The 19,563-nt window shown below is 33.9% G+C and overlaps 1 protein-coding gene across 1 annotated transcript; it reads left to right on the forward strand.

The window, feature by feature from the left end:
* The first annotated feature begins 576 nt into the window (after nucleotides 1-576).
* LOC106401560 (WRKY transcription factor 6) lies at nucleotides 577-3,382 on the forward strand. The gene is made up of 6 exons (XM_013842100.3): nucleotides 577-1,174; nucleotides 1,265-1,366; nucleotides 1,474-1,620; nucleotides 1,701-2,027; nucleotides 2,147-2,260; nucleotides 2,627-3,382. The coding sequence occupies exons 1-6, from the start codon at nucleotides 803-805 to the stop codon at nucleotides 3,221-3,223; spliced, it is 1,659 nt and encodes a 552-aa protein (XP_013697554.1). The 5' UTR covers nucleotides 577-802; the 3' UTR covers nucleotides 3,224-3,382.
* The last annotated feature ends 16,181 nt before the right edge of the window (nucleotides 3,383-19,563 follow it).

Here is a 19,563-nt window from a genome sequence, read left to right on the forward strand (position 1 = left end):
AAGTTTGAATAGAACATGTTATAAAAGAAGAAGATATATTTGCAAATTTAAATGTGACATTTGTAGTGATCAACCAATAAGGTGAATTAACAACTTTCATATTTGTGTTATTAGAGTTTGAATCAAAAATATTAAATTAATATATCAATACTAATAATGGTTTTGATTGGAAAAATGATAATATTTAAACGAAAATATAAATTTCGGGTTTTTGGACCGATCCTAACCTAAATAGGTTTAACCCGAACATCTCAATTTTTTTTGGACTTATAAAACTAAATCCAAATCCAGTAATTTTTAGGGACAAATGAATTTGGACTGCAGGTTCCGACCCTAATCGACATGTCTATTTATAGGTGCCTAGCAAATAGACAGTGACTAAAAACTACCTATACCATATTTTAAAATACTGATTTTCCGAAGAATATATTTTTAATTAGATGACCATGGAAATAAAACGGGGTTAGAATCCGGGTGATTTTCGGGTCAGGTCAGGACCCAGCATGACGCAGGATCTGACGTAAATCTTTCATTTTTTTCTCAAAGTCTCCGGAAAATAAAATCAAAGTTTATTTAATTCACAATTTCAAAAAAAATGTGACGAAAGAAGAAGAAAGAGCCGGTCCACGTCCCAAACCCTTTTTATAGGAGAGTCTAATGTTCTGGCAGAAGACTTCACAATCTCTTTCTCTCTCTCTAAACCAAACCAAACAAAAAATCTTTCAACTTTCTCTCTCTCTCTATATATCTTTATAACCATCTTTCTCCTTCGGTTCATCTCGTGATCTTCTTTCTTTTATTTATGGACAGAGGTTGGTCTGGTCTTACTCTTGATTCATCTTCTCTTGATCTCATAAACCCTAAACGTTTCAAGAATAATAACCACCGCCGCTTCTTGAATCCATTGACGATGTCTAGAATGGGCGATGAGGATGACCAAAAGACGAATATGTCCACCGACGGCAGTGAATTCAGGTTTCCCGTAAGTCTCTCCGGTATTCGTGACCGTGAAGATGATGATTCTTCTAGTGGAGTCGGCGGAGAAAACGACCGTGAAGTTCCCGGAGAAGTGGATTTCTTCTCCGACAAGAAGTCTAGGGTTAGTCGGGACGAAGTTGACGACGCTGGATTACGGGTTAAGAAAGAGGAACAAGATGATCGAACTGACATAAATGTAAGTTCGAAATTTTCGATAACTCGCATAAAAGAAATATGATTTTTTTTTTAAATACTCATTAATTATCGTGAATTTATTTTTGAATAGACCGGTTTGAACCTTCGAACCACGGTTAATGCCCGGAGTGATCAATCAGTGATCGACAATGGAGAATCGTCCGAAATGGAAGATAAGCGTGCAAATAATGAGGTAATTTTTCTTAATTTTACGTGTGTTAATTAATACTGTATTATTTGCTTTATAGATGAAAGGAACCGGTTTAATTTGATATTGTAAATTTTTTATGTTAATCTTAGTTGGTTAAGTTACAAGATGAGCTGAAGAAAATGACAATGGAGAATGAAAAGCTAAGAGAATTGCTTACACAAGTGAGCAACAATTACACTTCGCTTCATATGCATCTTGTTTCACTTATGCAACAGCAGCAACAACAACAGAATAAGGTAATTTAATAATAGATTGACTAACCACAAGTGAACGGGATTTACGATAAGTTAATATCGACGAAACTATATGATCTTAGGCATTAGAGGCTGCTGGAAAGCATGAGGAAACGATAGTACCGAGGCAATTTATCGATCTAGGCCCTTCGAGAGCAGCAGGTGAGGCCGAGGATTTGTCAAATTCTTCATCGGAAGATAGGACTCGTTCAGGCGGTTGTTCTGCCGTTGAGAGGCGTAATAACGAGGTTAGGGACGGAAAGAGACTTGGACGTGAAGAAAGCCCTGAAACCGAGTCTAACAAAGTTCAGAAAGTGAATAACAGTAGCTTACCAACGTTTGAACAATCCACAGAAGCTACGATGAGGAAAGCCCGCGTCTCGGTTCGGGCCCGATCGGAAGCTAGTATGGTAAGAATTTAGGCAATACTCAAAAGTTAAAACGGTAAATTTAATTGACTTACGTCACAAAATGAAACCTATGCTAAAGAGATTAATTATGTTTGTAATTATGTTTTTTTTTCTTATAGATAAGCGATGGATGTCAATGGAGAAAGTATGGCCAAAAGATGGCAAAAGGCAATCCATGTCCGCGGGCTTATTACCGTTGTACAATGGCCACGGGTTGTCCCGTTCGCAAACAAGTATGTATATTGGTCATCCAAGTTTTGTTTTTAACAATTCAAATTGCATATATAAAGCATAAAACTAGGTAGGAATACGATACTGAATATGTTTGGGGGCAAAGACATGTAAACTATACATAAAAAGAAAAAATACAAAAAAAAGACATGTAAACTGATCGGTCTATATATTGCCGTTTATGTGTTAAAACTTGGGTTCATTTCCGGTATTTGTATATGTGTGAATTAGAAAAAAGAACATACGAACCGAGTCGGTTTTAGAATCTTGTAAAAGATTTAACCATTAGACAAAAGATTCATAATTAATTAAAATAGAATTTTTGAGTGATTGTCTAAAATGTTTGGTCCGTAATTGTATATTTATAGGTCCAACGTTGTGCGGAAGACAGATCGATTCTAATAACGACCTACGAGGGAAACCATAACCATCCATTGCCCCCAGCTGCAGTGGCGATGGCTTCCACAACCATGGCCGCGGCTAACATGTTGCTATCCGGGTCAATGTCTAGTCAAGACGGGATGATGAACCCTACCAATTTACTAGCCAGGGCTGTTCTTCCTTGCTCCACAAGCATGGCTACGATCTCAGCCTCTGCCCCTTTCCCTACAGTCACATTAGACCTCACTCACGCACCTCCGCTTCCTAATGGTTCCTCCCCTTCCACAGCCGCCGCTACCAACAACCACAACTCACTGATGCTGCGCCCGCAACAACAAATGACAAATTTACCTCCAAATATGTTACCTCATGTAATAGGTCAGGCATTGTATAACCAATCCAAATTCTCGGGGCTGCAGTTTTCCAGTGGCTCACCGTCGGCAGCACAGTCGCACGCGGTGGCTGATACAATATCAGCACTAACTGCTGATCCGAATTTCACGGCAGCTCTTGCATCCGTTATTTCTTCTATGATCAATGGGTCGAACCACCATGACGGCGAAGGAAACAACAAAAATCAATAGAAACATATATACCACATACAATTTGTTTTGTTTTATATTTTACATTTTCATTTTTTTTTCAACTTGGTTATAAGAAACAGTGAGTTTATTTCATTGATTCACATTTGTTCAATTTCACACAAAACTTCTGGTAAATATACACAATATTTTAATTTTGAACAATATCAGCTATTTATTTAAATTATACTCCCTCGATTTTTTTAATGTACGATCTTTTGAAAAGTTTTTGATGTTTGAATATGTAAGTTGTTTTCATTTTTTGGTAATTTTTAAATTTAAAATCGTGTAGTCAATAGTATTTTGTTTTCAATTTTGTAATTAGTTAGATAATTTTTAGTTTATATTTTAAATGATATTTTTAGATAAAAAGTACGTAAGTTAACTAGCATTGCCTTTAATAATGACATTTTTTTGTGTGTGTATATTATACACGACATGTGGTCGCCGAATACAGAAACCTAATAGTTTGGCTCTACCTTCTAAGATAATGAGATAGCGTCAACAAAGTGTACTACATTATGACACTTATTGAACATTTAATAGAATCTGTATTATACATACTGAATATAACAACTGCAAAGGTCAATAAATGCCGCCATAAAAGTTTGACACGTACGTAATTGCTGTCTTGATATAAACAAAGAAAAACAACTTCCTAGAAACTACGAGTTTAATTGTTTGATCAATAAATCAATAAATCGAGATAGCTAGGTGAGCAGACAATTAGGCATATAAAGAAAATTCCAGATTAATCAATTTCTTCACTTCTATGAACAAAAACATATACTGAAGGAGTGGAGAAAATTTTATAACTTGCGAAAATGAAAAAAAATTCGTTTAGATCATCTTCAATCGGTTTCTATATATACTAGGTCATTTTCCGCGCGGTTAGTTACTTTAACAATATTACAATTAGTTTTGTTATGCGAATATAATATATTGAAGAATTATCATATTGAAAAATGTTCTAATTTTTGTTGATTGAATGTTGTATATAGTTTTAAACATTTTTGTAATAAAATCTTTTCTATTAATTTGCCAAATTACCAAAACTGAGTTTAGAATACAAAAACAGTTCGGATGGTGCCGAAAATTGTTCTTAGTTGTGTTTCCTCTATTGTTATCTTCTAAGCTGAGCTGTAGACAAAAGATGTAGCTCTAACTCATGTACTGATACTCTTATTCTTTTTAAGTTGTTGAAGATTTTTCTTATTTTGTCAAAGTAAAATGTGTAGTCTATGGTAAAAAAAAGAAATATTTTTCTTGTAAATCAAAGTTATTAAATAATATATATAAGTTAAATTTGTATTTATTTTACCTTTATCAATTCTATTAAAATAAAAGCACAAAATTAGATTACCTTTAATTTTCTAATATATTTACATTTTGGTACCATTGATGTATTAACCAAAGCTATATTTATGGATCATTTGCAAGTCCTTAGTTGTATCAGTTGATCCAGTTCACTACGAATAACTTGATTAAACTAAAATCCACTCACACCATCCTATTATTATTATTGTACTTGATTTAACAAAACTATATTAAATTACTTTTAGAAAATCTCTATATTATATATATGCTGCCTTTATATGGCAATGTGATGGGGTTTCACTGCAGAACTTGACAGACCGAAAGCCAGGCAAGAGCTCCCTCAGAAACAACATTTGAGTCTTGTAATCAAACTTCGTTTTCACAGTTTTATCATACATTCAAAGTTTTGCCAATCGTCTTGAAATATTTACTATACCTCATATCATCATCATCTTTATCCAAGACACACGGTTAAAGAGATTATCAATAATTTCAAATCTATGTGATTGTGTACGCACATAGATTGTGAGCGGCAATCCTCTCAAGCTCACAACCTATGTGTTAGCCACATAAATTTCAAAAGAGAACCAAATTTCCCAAGAAGCGTACATGAAGCTACAACACAAGTAAGAAATTTTAAGAAAAGGTTACTTCGGCAATCGATGAGACATCAGAATTCCAGAAGTACCATTAGACATATTCATCCCAATTACCGAAGGGATTCCTCATCGCCATTTAATAGCTAGCACTGAATTCAATACACCAAGCTATACAGAAAATGTTTGAAACTTAAGAAAGTTATATCATAAATGACAAAAGTAAAAGTTGTAAATGATACTATTGAGTCAAAGAGATCATCATCACCTTGGCATTTATCTTGACGAGAACATTAGTGAGATACTCATCATTTAATTTTACATACTTGGGAGGAGTAATGCACTGATTCACAGTTCCTTCATATCCAAAAGAGTGTATTTTCCAAAGACCTAAATCATTGAGAGATGTTAGTCATATCGTATGAGAAGAGGAAAAAAATATGTAATATATGTTTCAAGTGCTTAGTGTTACCATAAACATCAGAGTTTTCCCTATCTGAGAGTATACAAATAAGGTAAAAATTGAGGCGCTCGGGGTTTTTCGATTCCATATCATTTTTCCAAAAACCGTATGAATTTGGAGGTTCTTTTTCACGATAAAATGTTGTTTCATAACTATATAATATATATATATATATATATATATATAAGATAGTGAATTGATGTTGAAGTTCCTTCTGGGACCAATTATAGAAAGAAAATTACTTTATTATTGAAGTTTCAGCGCCCATTTTCAAGGAAAAGGTCCACTCATTGCCTGCTTTCAGATGTTTTACAAATATAAAGATCATCTGAGACAATAACATTAGTGACATCAAATGTTCCGTAGTCAAAATGAAAATGACTATGGGAGAATCAAACCGGATCAAAAACGGCAGTCTCGTGCTGAGTATCCTGGTGTGCCTCCATGGATTGCCCTCTTGGATTCGTAAATACCATGACTGGGATGAAGGGGAAGCAAGTTGAGATAGGATTCAACATGGGAAGATTAGATTGTGGATTAGATTAGGGTGAGGATCCGGGGATCCTTCTGGGAATCTTAATCCAATCCAAATTGCTAAGAATACAGAAAAATTTACAGAAGAAGAAATAGAGATTGTGATGGGATACGATGAGTTTTTGGTTAGAGCGCATCGTCTTTAGGATTAATATGAAAAAAAAACAAATATAAAGTGATGGAAACTCAAAAGATACTTACAATTATCGATTTAGGTTTTATTTTCATATATATTTTTTTCATATTTTGTTTTAAATGACATGGTTCTAGAACAAATTGTGATTGACTGATTTTTTATGCATACGTAGACACTCTATATGTTGAGTATATTTGCTTTTTAGTATTGTAAGATATAGTTGCACAAAAAAAAAAATAAAAAAAAAAATAGTATTGTAAGATATATATATATATATATATTTAAAATTAGAGGAAATCTAAAAACAGAAAAAGAAACTTCTTCATTGTATTCTTATGATCTGAATATTTTAAGGAAAATTTGAACCAATCAAAAAAAAATTTATATTTTACTACCTAACCAGTTACCATTTTTTTTCTTTTCTCTCTCTACTCTTTTACTACTAAACTAATACTTTTCCAATATAGTCATTCAGCAAGTTACCCGAAACTTTAAATGCTATTTTCTGTATATTTAAATTTTCTTAGAGAAATAATGTTTTACAACAGCATCATACTTTTATTAGTAATAAGAGGAGTTTACGTAATCTTCATGATCAGTTACACAGTTGGGAGTTGGGAACATAATGAAGAGAAAATAACGTTTTATGTTTTACAATTATATAATCATCAACTTTTTTAGAAATTTCTTTTTTGAAGAAAAAAAAGACGGACAGGAAATGTTTTACAATATTTTAAAAAGAACAGAAAACCGTAATTTTCTTTGTTTGTTTAATCAGTTAAATCTGTGGGATTATAATTTATAAAAATAAAGAATAATATCTCAAGCTTTGGGAGGAAACGATTGGCAGAAGTACGTTTTTGACTTTCCGTGCAACTCCAGTTCGACGTGGGGTCATGATTTACCAGTAAGTATTTATTATGTTTAATTTTAAATTGTACCAAAAACTATAATATTGTTTTTGTTATAAATTAAGCATTGAAATGATCATCCACTTCTTCACCAAACTTAAGCACTATGATCATCCACTTCTTTACCAACTCAAGCACTATGATCATCTACTCATCAAACACTATGATCACCCACTCATTTACCAAATTAAGCACTATCTTTGTTATTTTATGTATTGTTGTTCACTATAAATACCATCACTCATCTCACTCTTTTGTACACCATAAACAAGAACAAGAGTAATTCATCAAAGAATCATTACATTTTCTTCTTCCTTCTTATAATAAACTCTCTCCCTTATACTAGTGTTATTTGCTTCCTACGGGTATTAAATTCTACTCTTATTTAAATTTCACGATACTATAAATTATAAGTTATTTCATAACACGTTATCAGCACGATCACTCTGCAATTCGGTAAAATTTATTTGTATCATTTATACCCTGTTATAATGGTCGGTATACCGCCTCTACTATTATTTATATCATGTTATAATGGCCGGAATACCGCCTATATTATTTACTAGTAATTTAATTTATTTATTGGTCGGCCGAGCCGCCTTATATCCTGTTTATTATTTATTGGTCGGCCGAGCCGCCTTATATCCTGTTTATTATTTATTGGTCGGCTGAGCCGCCTTATATTCTGTTTATTATTAATTGGTCGGCCGAGCCGCCGTATAATTTATTTATTATTCTGCATTGATCGGCTGAGCCGTCGCATGATTTATTGTCATATAACATAAATATTTCATTGTCATAATTTTTCACTTTTATGAAATTTTATAGATTTGATTGACCGTTTAATACGATATTTTCGGACTAATTTTTGGTGCACTCGATTTAACCCCAACGGTCACAAAGAATTTTTTTCAAAAATTTCCCCTTTCTCCAACGGTCATGAACAGTAATTTTCATCTATAAATACAACTCATTTTCACTTCATTTCATCATCCAAAACATTTCATCTTCTCTCAAAAATTTCAAAATCGCTCTCCTCCGATTTTTCAAGAAAGATGATTCGCGCACTTTTGTTTTTATGTGCCATTTTTATTTGTGTTTCTATTTATGGTTTATTCGATGGAGAATTTACTCCGAGTGAATTTAAGATGATTATCGGTTTAATTTTCTTTACATCGCTTCTCCTTGTAATTGCTTGTATGATTAATGTAAACGGTTTTTAAATTATGAAGTTCATAATAAATGGTTCATTTTAAAATTGCGAAATTCTAAATATATATATATATATATAGTCATTTTAGACGATGATATATATATATATATATCAACGCTTGTCTATATGTAAGAATAATAGTTATTTGATGAATTAAATTTTGCTTATTATACTTTAATATGCTTCATGGTTTAATGGTATTAAGGAAACATACTTTATGATTCATGGTCTACATCATAAAAGAAATTATTTGTAATCGGTTAGTTTTGTGGTCGATTAGTCTTTGGTCTAATATCATAAAAGAATTTGGATTATATGTTGATATTTACTAATGTAATGGCCATGTTTATATGAGCAAAATTTAAAGTTTTCAGGATTGTGTATTCTCTCGGAAAGATATGTACAAGTTATCAGCCAATTCAGAAACGTGAACAGCTGAAACTTTCATCGCCGATATACTTCTGTTTATAAGATAAGTATTTTTATGCTTTATATACAAGTTTAACAAACTTGATTAGATAAATCAATTTGCATGAAGTTGGCAGTGATATAAATTTGTTCATTAAATTGATTGATAGGTTAAACTTTGTTAAAAAGCATGAGAGTAATAATATAGTCTATATAATAATTACTATGAAAGTTTTATTTATTTTCTGATATAATAAGACACCTTTGTTAATACATATTTATATATATTTGAAATATTTTGATTTTATTACCATTTATATTGAGGATTTTAAGTTTAAAGCTTGACTCTAAAAGATCCATAAGTTTTGGAAGATAATATATATAAAAAAGGTATTATCACCTGAAGTGATTACCTAAAGCTCATTTTGTATTTTGCATTTAAAGATTACAAGACCTGAAGTCTGTAAATAAAGCCAACTATGTTGGATGTTAAGTTTAAAAGTAAAATTTCTTCAAGAAATTTTTTTTATGATGCATATATATTGAAAAATATCTATTGATAAATCACGTCTAGTTGATTATGATTCATTCTCCTGAAGAGAATATGACATTTAAAAAAACTCATAAATAGTGGTTTTAGACGTGAGCATAAATGAGGTCAAGGTCCAAAGAGTTTCTTTATAGAACTCATACTCTCACTTAAAGTTGAGAAAATAAACATGGTAATAAAGAAAAGAAATTATGAATTCATCTGAAGATGAAAGAAAATTTATTGTGTGTACAATACAAGGTAGTAAAAACTTATAGAATGCTTAAAAAGAGGATATATATGATGCTCCAGAAGTATACATAGTATTACTGCACATAAAAATTTAATTTAAAGTTCTTAAGAATGCAATTTAAAGTTCTTAAGGTATTGTATTTTATAAGTATCAAAAGTTAAAACGATCTACGAAAAAATACATAACTCATGTAGGATATGTTGTTGATTAAGAAAATGAGATACATTCGAGATTGATAAACCTGTAGTAGTATCATCTCGAGGGGAAGAGTTAAAGAATCTCACTTTTTATGATAAGTCAAACATCCAGAAGATTATGTTTACACTAAAACTAAGATTAATGAATTTTTCTCAAAGTAAATCCGTAAGATTTTGAGACACTTATGTTGAGACAATAAGCAAACGAAATGATATATACATTTCAATCAGAAATAATTCTCAAAGCAGTATAAGTATTTTAGAGAAAATATCTACAGCCTCTTATATATTGTACTACACAAAGATTAGTATAATGAAGATAAATGTATAGTAAACTAGAAGTTTACATTTGGCATGAATCAGTTAGACCATTTTGGTTCATTAATAATGCGAATATATACTTAAAGGTCATATGCATAGTCATATAAGAACCAGAAGATTCTTCCGAATGATTTGACATATGTTGCTTACCCATAAGATAAAAGGGTAATATGGTTTTCACCAGCCAAAATAAGATATTGGCATAAATAACGAAGATGTTAGTGGACTGATCACCCACTATGCATTTTTATAATATTGGTGAATTCACTTCTTAAAGTCTTTAACGACTATAGCACATTCACTGAGATAAGTGCTAAACATTTTGAGCAACATTGGATCGCATCAAGCCAATAAATATTCACTAGTTCTCCCCATCATTGGTATAGAATCAGAAACCAATCATTTTCATCTAAGAATGTTGGATGTTGCTCCGCCACAGAGCTTCAAATGAAGATGTGTTTTCAAATGAGGTTGGAAATATATGTTGGATATAAATCTCTATTGACACTTAAGAATCCAGAGCCATCCCCGAAAACTATAAGTAAGGCTATACATGAATTCTAAAAGTGAGTTAGTACTTCCAACATAAGGGGGAGAAAATAAACAGCTGGAAAAGAAAATAAGTTGAAATGAATTATCATTGATCCTCGGGCTAAACACAATGTGAAATAGAAGTCCAAAAGATAATTCATTTCAAAACTTACTAAAGCAGTTGCCAGACACGACCCATATAAATATAGTGATCAAGTCACATATACCAGCTGTAAATGCTCCAATAAAAATAAATGTTCTACAAGAACAATATCAAACTGCTAGTCACGCCTGCAGCGTGGTAGACAGATTGGTTCCCAAGATAAATCCTCGTAAATGAAAAGGAGCATATATTGATAATGGTCAAAACGAGGCAATATAGTTTTGTATGATCTCCAGAAGAGAAATTAAACATGACTGACGAAAATTCAGGTACCTGAGACAAATGAAGAGATCTCAATAAGTTATGTCATGTATGAAACAAAATGGAACCGATAAGAAAATTGACGTCGATGATATTATACATGCAAAGTAGCAGTTGATATAATAAATGAGAAAGAGGATCATGAAAGAAAGTCTATTGAAAAGTGTACACAAAGAAATGATTGGCCAAATCAGAAAGATGCAATAGACAAAGATATAAACTTCTTGTGAAATAGAGAAGTATTTGGACCAGTAGTCCATACACTAAAAGGTGTAAAACAAGTGAGATGTAAATGAACCGTTGCACACAAAGAAGGATCAATATGAAATTGATTGTGAAGAGACATAATTTCATATGGTAGATGCAACTAGTTTCAAGTTCCTTATAGTCTGGTAATAAAGGAAGAACTTGAATAAAACAATCCACTTGAAAAATGTTAATCCCTGAAAGTATAATCCATGAAGGATTGATGATATCAAAATCATGTTCCCGGGAACTCTGCATATTCGATCGAATTGAAACAAACTATTTTATGGGATATATGAAATATTATAAGGTTAACAAATGTATCCATTTGTATTTATCAAGAGATTATAAATCAATAGAATCATGATTTGAATATAATCAAAACTCCTGAAGAGTTATAGAAAAATTATATTTTGAAAGAAAACTCTTGACAATACTATATTGTTTTTATGTATTCTAAACTGGAGATCTAAAACTGAGATGTTATCATAAAGATCCTTAAAGTATTTTATTTAAGACGCTCGTATATGTTTGGTCCTGAAATACCATACGTAAGAGTGTTATTTAAGAAAATTATTAATCTTTTTCATTACTGAAAGATGTAATTTCATATGAAAAGAAAGAAAATCATAATAGTAACTTCTATAGTTACAAATGAATAATTCGTATGTACGAGACGAATTTCTATACAATTATATGTAAGAAATTTGGTTTGAAATCCAAATAGACCAATAAACTATTGTCTAAGTCAAAAGAGAATTATGGACAAGAAGTCTAAAGGCCCTAGATATCATAATAGAAATGAATAGAGTTTATTCTCTTAAGCTTAATTCTCTGAAGAGAGTTGATTGGAATGCATATCCTGAAGATATTATTTCCAGAGAAAGAAATATGATAGTAAGTGTGGTTGTACTCTTTTTCCTTATCATGTTTTTTTTTTTTTTCCCATTGGGTTTTTCCATGACAAGGTTTTAACGAGGCAACAAAGAACATACAAAAGATAGACAACCAAAGAGAATGTTACAATTTGAGAGATGAAAATCTATCATTGTTCTAAAGGTTCTATGACTACTCATTCGAGGGGGAGCTTACGTAGTTGTACTCTTTTTACTTTTACTACGGTTTTTCCCATTGGGTTTTCCATGACTAGGTTTTTAACGAGGCACCACGTAATACAAGATGGATGATCAAGGGGGAGTGTTATAAATTAAGCATTGAAATGATCATCCACTTCTTTACCAAACTCAAGCACTATGATCATCCACTTCTTTACCAACTCAAGCACTATGATCATCTACTCATCAAACACTATGATCACCCACTCATTTACCAAATTAAGCACTATCTTTGTTATTTTATGTATTGTTGTTCACTATAAATACCATCACTCATCTCACTCTTTTGTACACCATAAACAAGAACAAGAGTAATTCATCAAAGAATCATTACATTTTCTTCTTCCTTCTTATAATAAACTCTCTCCCTTATACTAGTGTTATTTGCTTCCTACGGGTATTAAATTCTACTCTTATTTAAATTTCACGATACTATAAATTATAAGTTATTTCATAACAGTTTTCATAATTGTTTTGTATGTTTTCTGATCCGAGATGCCTCTCCTGCTCTAAAATACTGTCTTTCACACATGGCACTAGTTGGAAGTCTCGTATAGAATCTTGCAGTTCTTTTTTTGATCTAAAGATAAAACAACTTAAAACAGTTTTATCCACCAAAAGTTCAAAAAACTCTAGTTCGAAGCAAAGTTGGACTGATTTTGTTAACAAAAAGATAGCTGGATTGGCTTTCAATTGTATACTCCTTTTTTGAAGTGACGTTTTGAAGTATTTTACACACAAGTTAAAAAATCATATAAATTTATAAGAAAATTTTGATTCTGTTTTTTTTTAAATCATTTATTTTCTAACTAAAAATAACTTACTGATAATACTACACCAATTTTTTTGGGTAAAAAATTACACCAAAAATTTACGAATAATAAAAATGTAGAATATACAATGGTCAACAAAACAATTTTTCATTAAAGATGTAAAATATCACATAAAATAAATTTCCAAGTTTTTTTATGTTGACTAGACTTATTAATTAGGAAAAAGTGAAGTCAAGAAAACGATAAAACGTATAACAGTTAGCTTCAAAAAAATGTGCGAGAAACTGTTTGTGAAATGATGATAGAAATTAGTCAGTATATAAAGGAAATGCAAAGTCTTGGGGATAAAAGAAGGTGAGGGGTCGGTGACCTCAGGATTTATAAAGCCGCCCTTTATACTACATTGCTATGTTACCTTTTTTTTTTTTTTAATATCTCATAAGGTTTGCATGAGGTCGAGAAGTCTCTCTTCTCTACGACTTCTGTAAAGTGTAAATGGAGTCGTTGAGACACATGTCTGCATGTGGTCATACTCTTTCTAATCCATTCTTCTTTAGAACTCTTGTAATGGAAGGCATCTAATTGGTTGTTACAATATGGTTATGATTGGAAAATTTTGGAATAATGCCGATTAAATATAAAGGTGAAAACAGAGTAAATATTAAAAGGTGGAAAGATGAAAGAAAAACAAAAAATAGCGTTAATTATATTTCTCTTGTCAATTCAAGCGTTGTCGTGAAACTAGAGAATAAAAACTATATATTCTTATTATTCTTAAACATAAGGAGTTTTTTATATATAGGGAATTACACCGTCATAAAATGATGGAAAGAGTACAAATCATAAACCAATAAGGAAAATGAAACTAGGATTTTTCTCTCTCCCTAGGACGCCGGCTCTCTCTCTCTCTCTCTCTCTAGGGTGCCGACTCTCTCTCTCTAGTATGTGCTGGTTATGGACATCCATAATATGATTTATAACAATCTCCCTTGGATGTCATAACCATACAGAGTTTGTAATACGCTTTGGATGTTGCCTCATTAAAACCTTACTATGAAAACCCAACGGGACAAAACCATGGTGAAGGAAAAAGAGTACAACACATATTACTCCCTCTGTTCTGTACCTCACTGAAAGTCTTTCAGTCTACGCATCCCAATCTGATGCGTGAGCTTCTTGAACGTGGATGTTAGAAGCGACTTGGTGAATAGACCAACTGAGTTGTCACTTGAACGCACTTGTACCACTTGGACCTCACCGGCTTTCTGCAACTCGTGTGCGTAAAAAAGAACTTAGGCAGGATGTGTTTCGTCCTGTCTCCTTTGATGTAACTGTCCTTAAGCTGAGCTATGCATGCGGCATTGTCCTCATACATGATGGTCGGTGCGTCTTTCCCTTCGGACATGCCACAATCAACTTGAATGTGTTGGGTCATTGACCGCAACCAGACACACTCGCGGCTGGCCTCATGAATGGCCAATATCTCAGAATGGTTGGATGATGTGGCAGCGATCGTTTGCTTCATGGAACGCCATGATATGCCTGTACCACCGTGTGTAAAGATATAGCCTGTCTGTGATCGAGCATTGTGTGGATCCGAGAGATAACCTGCATCAGCAAAGCCAACTAATCCTTCTTTGTGTTGGTTAGTATAAAATAAACCCAAGTCTTTCGTTCCTTATAGGTAACAAAGAATATGTTTAATCTCGTTCCAGTGCTTTTGGGTCGGACAAGAGCTAAACCTAGACAGTAGGTTCACGGCAAAACATATGTCTGGCCGAGTGTGGCTGGCCATATACATTAAAGCTCATACGGCACTGAGATATGTCACTTCGGGACCAAGGACTTCTTCATCGTCCTTCTTAGGGCCAAATGGATCTGTGTCCAGACCAAGAGACCTCACGACCATGAGGCTAGAAAATGGGTGAGACTCGGCCATATTAAAACGTTTGAGTACTTTTTCTATATATGCCATTTGATGCACAAGGATTCCATCTCTAATGTACTCAAGCTGTAATCCCAAACAAAACTTTGTTTTTCCTAAATCTTTCATCTCGAATCCTTTCTTAAGATATTCAACTGTTTGGGAGATTTTTCCAGAGGTTCCTAGGATATTCAGGTCATCAACATACACTGCTATGATCACAAAGCCTTTGTCGAATTTCTTTATGAATATACATGGGCTGATCGGATCATTCTAATAGCCATCTTTCACTAGGTACTCACTTAGTCTATTGTACCACATTCGACCTGATTGTTTCAATCCATAAAGTGATTTGTTCAACTTTATACAATGTTGTTCTCGAGAACTCGTTTTGTTTTTCAATTCAATACCCTCTGGTAACTTCATGTATATCTCATTATCCAGTGGACCATATAAATATGCAGTTACTACATTCATTAACCGCAAGTCTAATTTCTCTCTTATAGCCAGACATATTAGGAATCTAAAAGTAGTAGCATCCACCACAGGGGAGTATGTCTCCTCATAGTCTATTGCAACAAGCCGTGCTTTATATCCCACGATTTCACCATGTTCGTTTCTTTTCCTCACAAAGACCCATTTGTATCCAACTAGTTTGATATCATAAGGTGTCCGGATTATTGGACCAAAAACATCTCTTTTCTTACAAGAATTTAACTTCACGTTTATAGTTTCTTTCCATTTAATCCAATCTGATTGTTGAGTGCACTCTAAGATAGACGTGGGTTCATGATCTTCGTTTATATCCATGATTTCAAGTGCTACCTTGTATGCAAATATATCATCAATGTCGACATTCTTTCTGTTCCATTGTATCCCAGACAAGACATAATTGATTGAGATCTCATTATTATCAGAACCTTCAGTACCTTGAAGCTTGGCGTCCCAAGCATCATTATTAGGCACATCAGGGCTGGCCGCGTCTAGGGCCTTAGGTTCGGCCGCAGCTATGTCTCGGGTTTTAGGTTCGGCCGCGGTCATGTATAGGGTTTCGGCCTCGGATTCAGCACCTTTCTTTGTTTTCCGAGGATTCTTATCTTTGGAACCTATTGGTCTACCACGTTTCAGACGTGTTATATACTCTGTAGCAACTTGATTGTGTCCCTCTTGAACATCAATACGAATTGGTGCATTAGCAGCTGGTATATATGACTTTGTTACTCTCTTTGGGTCAGCAAAGGAATCTGGCAATTGATTAGCTAGCTTTTGTAAATGTATTATCTTTTGGACTTCTAAATCACATTCTTGAGTCCGAGGATCTTGACAAGATAAGGATGTTTGATTTCATGTAATTTCTTTTACCAGCTTATTATTATCTCCCCTAATGTTGGATGTACGGATTCATCAAAGTTACAATCCGCATACCTGGCCTTAAATAAATCACCCGTAGTTGGCTCAAGGTACTTAATAACCGTGGGAGAATCATATCCAACATATATCCCCATCCTCCTTTGAGGTCCCATCTTTGTTCTCTGTGGTGGAGCAATTGGAACATAAACGGCACAGTCAAATGTCTTAAGATGGGATATGCCTGGCTTATGACCCGTAAGCAATTTGATGGGAAATATTTATGTTCACTAGATGGCTTGATGCGTATGAGTTCAGCCGCGTGTAGCACGGCGTGTCCCCAAGCAGAAACCGGAAGTCTCGACCTCATAAGCAATGGTCGGCTAAGCCGTTTTGTGTATGTACATGTGCCACGGAGTCTTCCACAGTTACCCCCCATAGACATACAGTAATCATTAAACGCTTGGGACGTGAATTCACCAGCATTATCAAGACGTATAGTTTTTAAAGGAAAATCTGAAAAATGAGCTCGTAATCGAATTATCTGAGCAAGCAACCTCGCAAACGACAAGTTGCGGGTCTACAGAAGACAAACATGCGACCATCTTGTGGACGCATCAATGATGACCATGAAATATCTAAACGTCCCACAAGGTGGGTGTATTTGTCCACAGATGTCTCCTTGTATTCTTTCCAGAAAGTTTATCGTTTCCTTAGTCACTTTAACTGGTGATGGCCTAACGACGAGTTTCCATCGTGAACATGCTACACACGTTATGTGCTTAGGAACAACTCGTTTCTCTTTCAGTGTATGGCCATTAGTGTTCGAGATAAATTTACGCATCATGGTCGAACCGGGATGGCCAAGCCGGTCGTGCCATAGAGTGAGATTTCCGATTACTATTTTATTAAATGTGGCATTGGCCTCAATCATACTGACTTTGGTATGGTAAAGACCAGTAGAGAGTGCATGTATAGATTCTAAGACTTTCTTATTGCCTTCGGCGATTTCAATGATCTGAAGGAACTCTTTGTTTCCTTCGCCCTTAGTCTCAATATGAAAACCATTCATTTGAATGTCTTTAAAACTCAATAGGCTTCTCTTTGAGCTGGGTGAATATAATGCATCTGATATTTCAAGATGTGTACCCGTAGGCAACATAATGTTAGCCTGGCCGTGACCCTCTATGAGACTAGCTATACCCGCAATTGTGGAGATGTTGGCATTTTTAAGGGTTAAGTTTATGAAGTATCTTTTGTCTCTTAAGATCGTGTCGCTTGACCCACTGTCCACTACGAATACATCCTTGTTTTTGTTCATTTCTAAAACAAGATTCATAGGATGATACTTAGAGACTTCATATATAAAAATTATTCATTTATTAAGTTTAATAAAACAAGTTCAAAGAAATGACAACATAGAAAAACACCAAAGCAAAGAACACAAAAATTTAGAACACAAATGTCGAAATCAACTTCAATCTTTTAGACAATCTGAAGTTTCATAATCCATAAGATCGTCTTGGTCATGATTAAAATCATCTTCACCATCTTGATATGTCATGTGGGCTTCAGGATTCTTCCCTTTCAAACTCTCTTGATAGAGGTCAACTAGATGTTTGGGAGTCCTACATGTCTTAGCCCAATGATTACCCATACAACATCTACGACATACTGATTTGGTCGAGTTTTGTGGCTTAAAAGAAGTACCACGGCCTCGGCCAAACGAGTTTCCTTGGCCACGGCCATAAGAGTTATAGTTGCCTCGGCCTCGACCAAAAGAATTTCGGCCACGACCACGTCCTTGCCATCTTCAACGGCCACGGCCGTGTTGGCTATTGCTCTGGACGTGATTCGATTCTTTCTTAGGCTCTACAGCCGCATGTGCCTCAGGTAATGGAGTTGATCCAGGAGGTCTCATTTCACTGTTTCTCATCAACAGTTCATTGTTTTGCTCAGCAAGCAATAAATAAGAAATCAGATTAACATAAGTCGTGAAGCCCTTCTCACGGTACTGTTGTTGTAACAACACATTACTTGTGTGGAAGGTGGAAAAGGTTTTCTCAAGCATATCCTTATCCGTTATATCCTCACCACACAGTTTCAATTTCAAAACAATCTTAAATAGGGCTGAGTTATACTCATCCACGGACTTATAGTTCTGGATCCTGAGATTCCTCCAATCATACATAGCCTTTGGTAAGATCACCGTTTCTGGTGATCATATCTTGCTTTCAATTCTGTCCAAAGGTCTAATGGATTCTCAATGGTCAGATACTGATCTTTAAGACTCTCAGTTAGATGATGGCGAATGATCAAGAAGGCTCTGTGTCTATCTTTCTCACTAGCATCATTGTCCTCGGTGATACACTCACCGAGTCCCTTGGATTTCAGGATGATCTTAGCATCAAATGCTCATTGCAAGTAATTATCTCCAGAGAGATTTAGGGCAGCAAAATCGAAGTTGTTGATTTTCGACATCTGAAATCATATATTTTATATTTTAGATCTTTAATGTGTTCAGGCGGATATGATGCAATCAGTTCATATGGTAATGATGCAAACAAGCCTCATGGCCGAAACAAGATATGTTCAAGCTTAGCATTCGGTTTCTATATGTTCATGCGGTTATATTATGCAATCCTAGCATACTGATTCTAAGTGTTCATTATGTAATTGCAATCAAACAATCAAGCTAGCATCAAGGGATTCATTCAATCGGATCATATATTCTAAGTGATTCAATTTGGTTTCAATTTCAATTCAGCATACGGTTCTAGCATATGGTTTCAATCTAAGAAAATATTCGGTCGGTTTTATTAATCAATCAATCAAGTTCAAGTATGGATTTAGAAAGCCTAGCATACGAGTTCTATGTGATCATATTCAATTTCAAAACATTCAATCAGATCAAGCAATCAATCAATTTCGATTTCAAGTATTAGTTAGGGTTTGGATTGAACATGTCTTAGCATTAGGGTTTTAGATTTCATGCATAGTATGCGATATGCATACATGCGGTTAGGGTTTATGGTTTTTAGGATTTCGATTTTAGCATGTAGAACATGATTAGGGTTTATCATAACATGATTAGGGTTTAAGGTT

This window comes from Brassica napus, chromosome C9 (genome assembly GCF_020379485.1).
Source record: "Brassica napus cultivar Da-Ae chromosome C9, Da-Ae, whole genome shotgun sequence".
Taxonomy (NCBI): Eukaryota; Viridiplantae; Streptophyta; class Magnoliopsida; order Brassicales; family Brassicaceae; genus Brassica; species Brassica napus.

Coding starts and splice junctions, on each gene's coding strand:
- LOC106401560 (XM_013842100.3), top strand. CDS start 803: ATGGACAGAGGTTGGTCTGGTCTTACTCTTGATTCATCTTCTCTTGAT. Junction 1,621..1,700: donor AGCAACAACAACAGAATAAG/GTAATTTAATAA, acceptor ATATGATCTTAG/GCATTAGAGGCTGCTGGAAA. Junction 2,028..2,146: donor CCCGATCGGAAGCTAGTATG/GTAAGAATTTAG, acceptor TTTTTCTTATAG/ATAAGCGATGGATGTCAATG.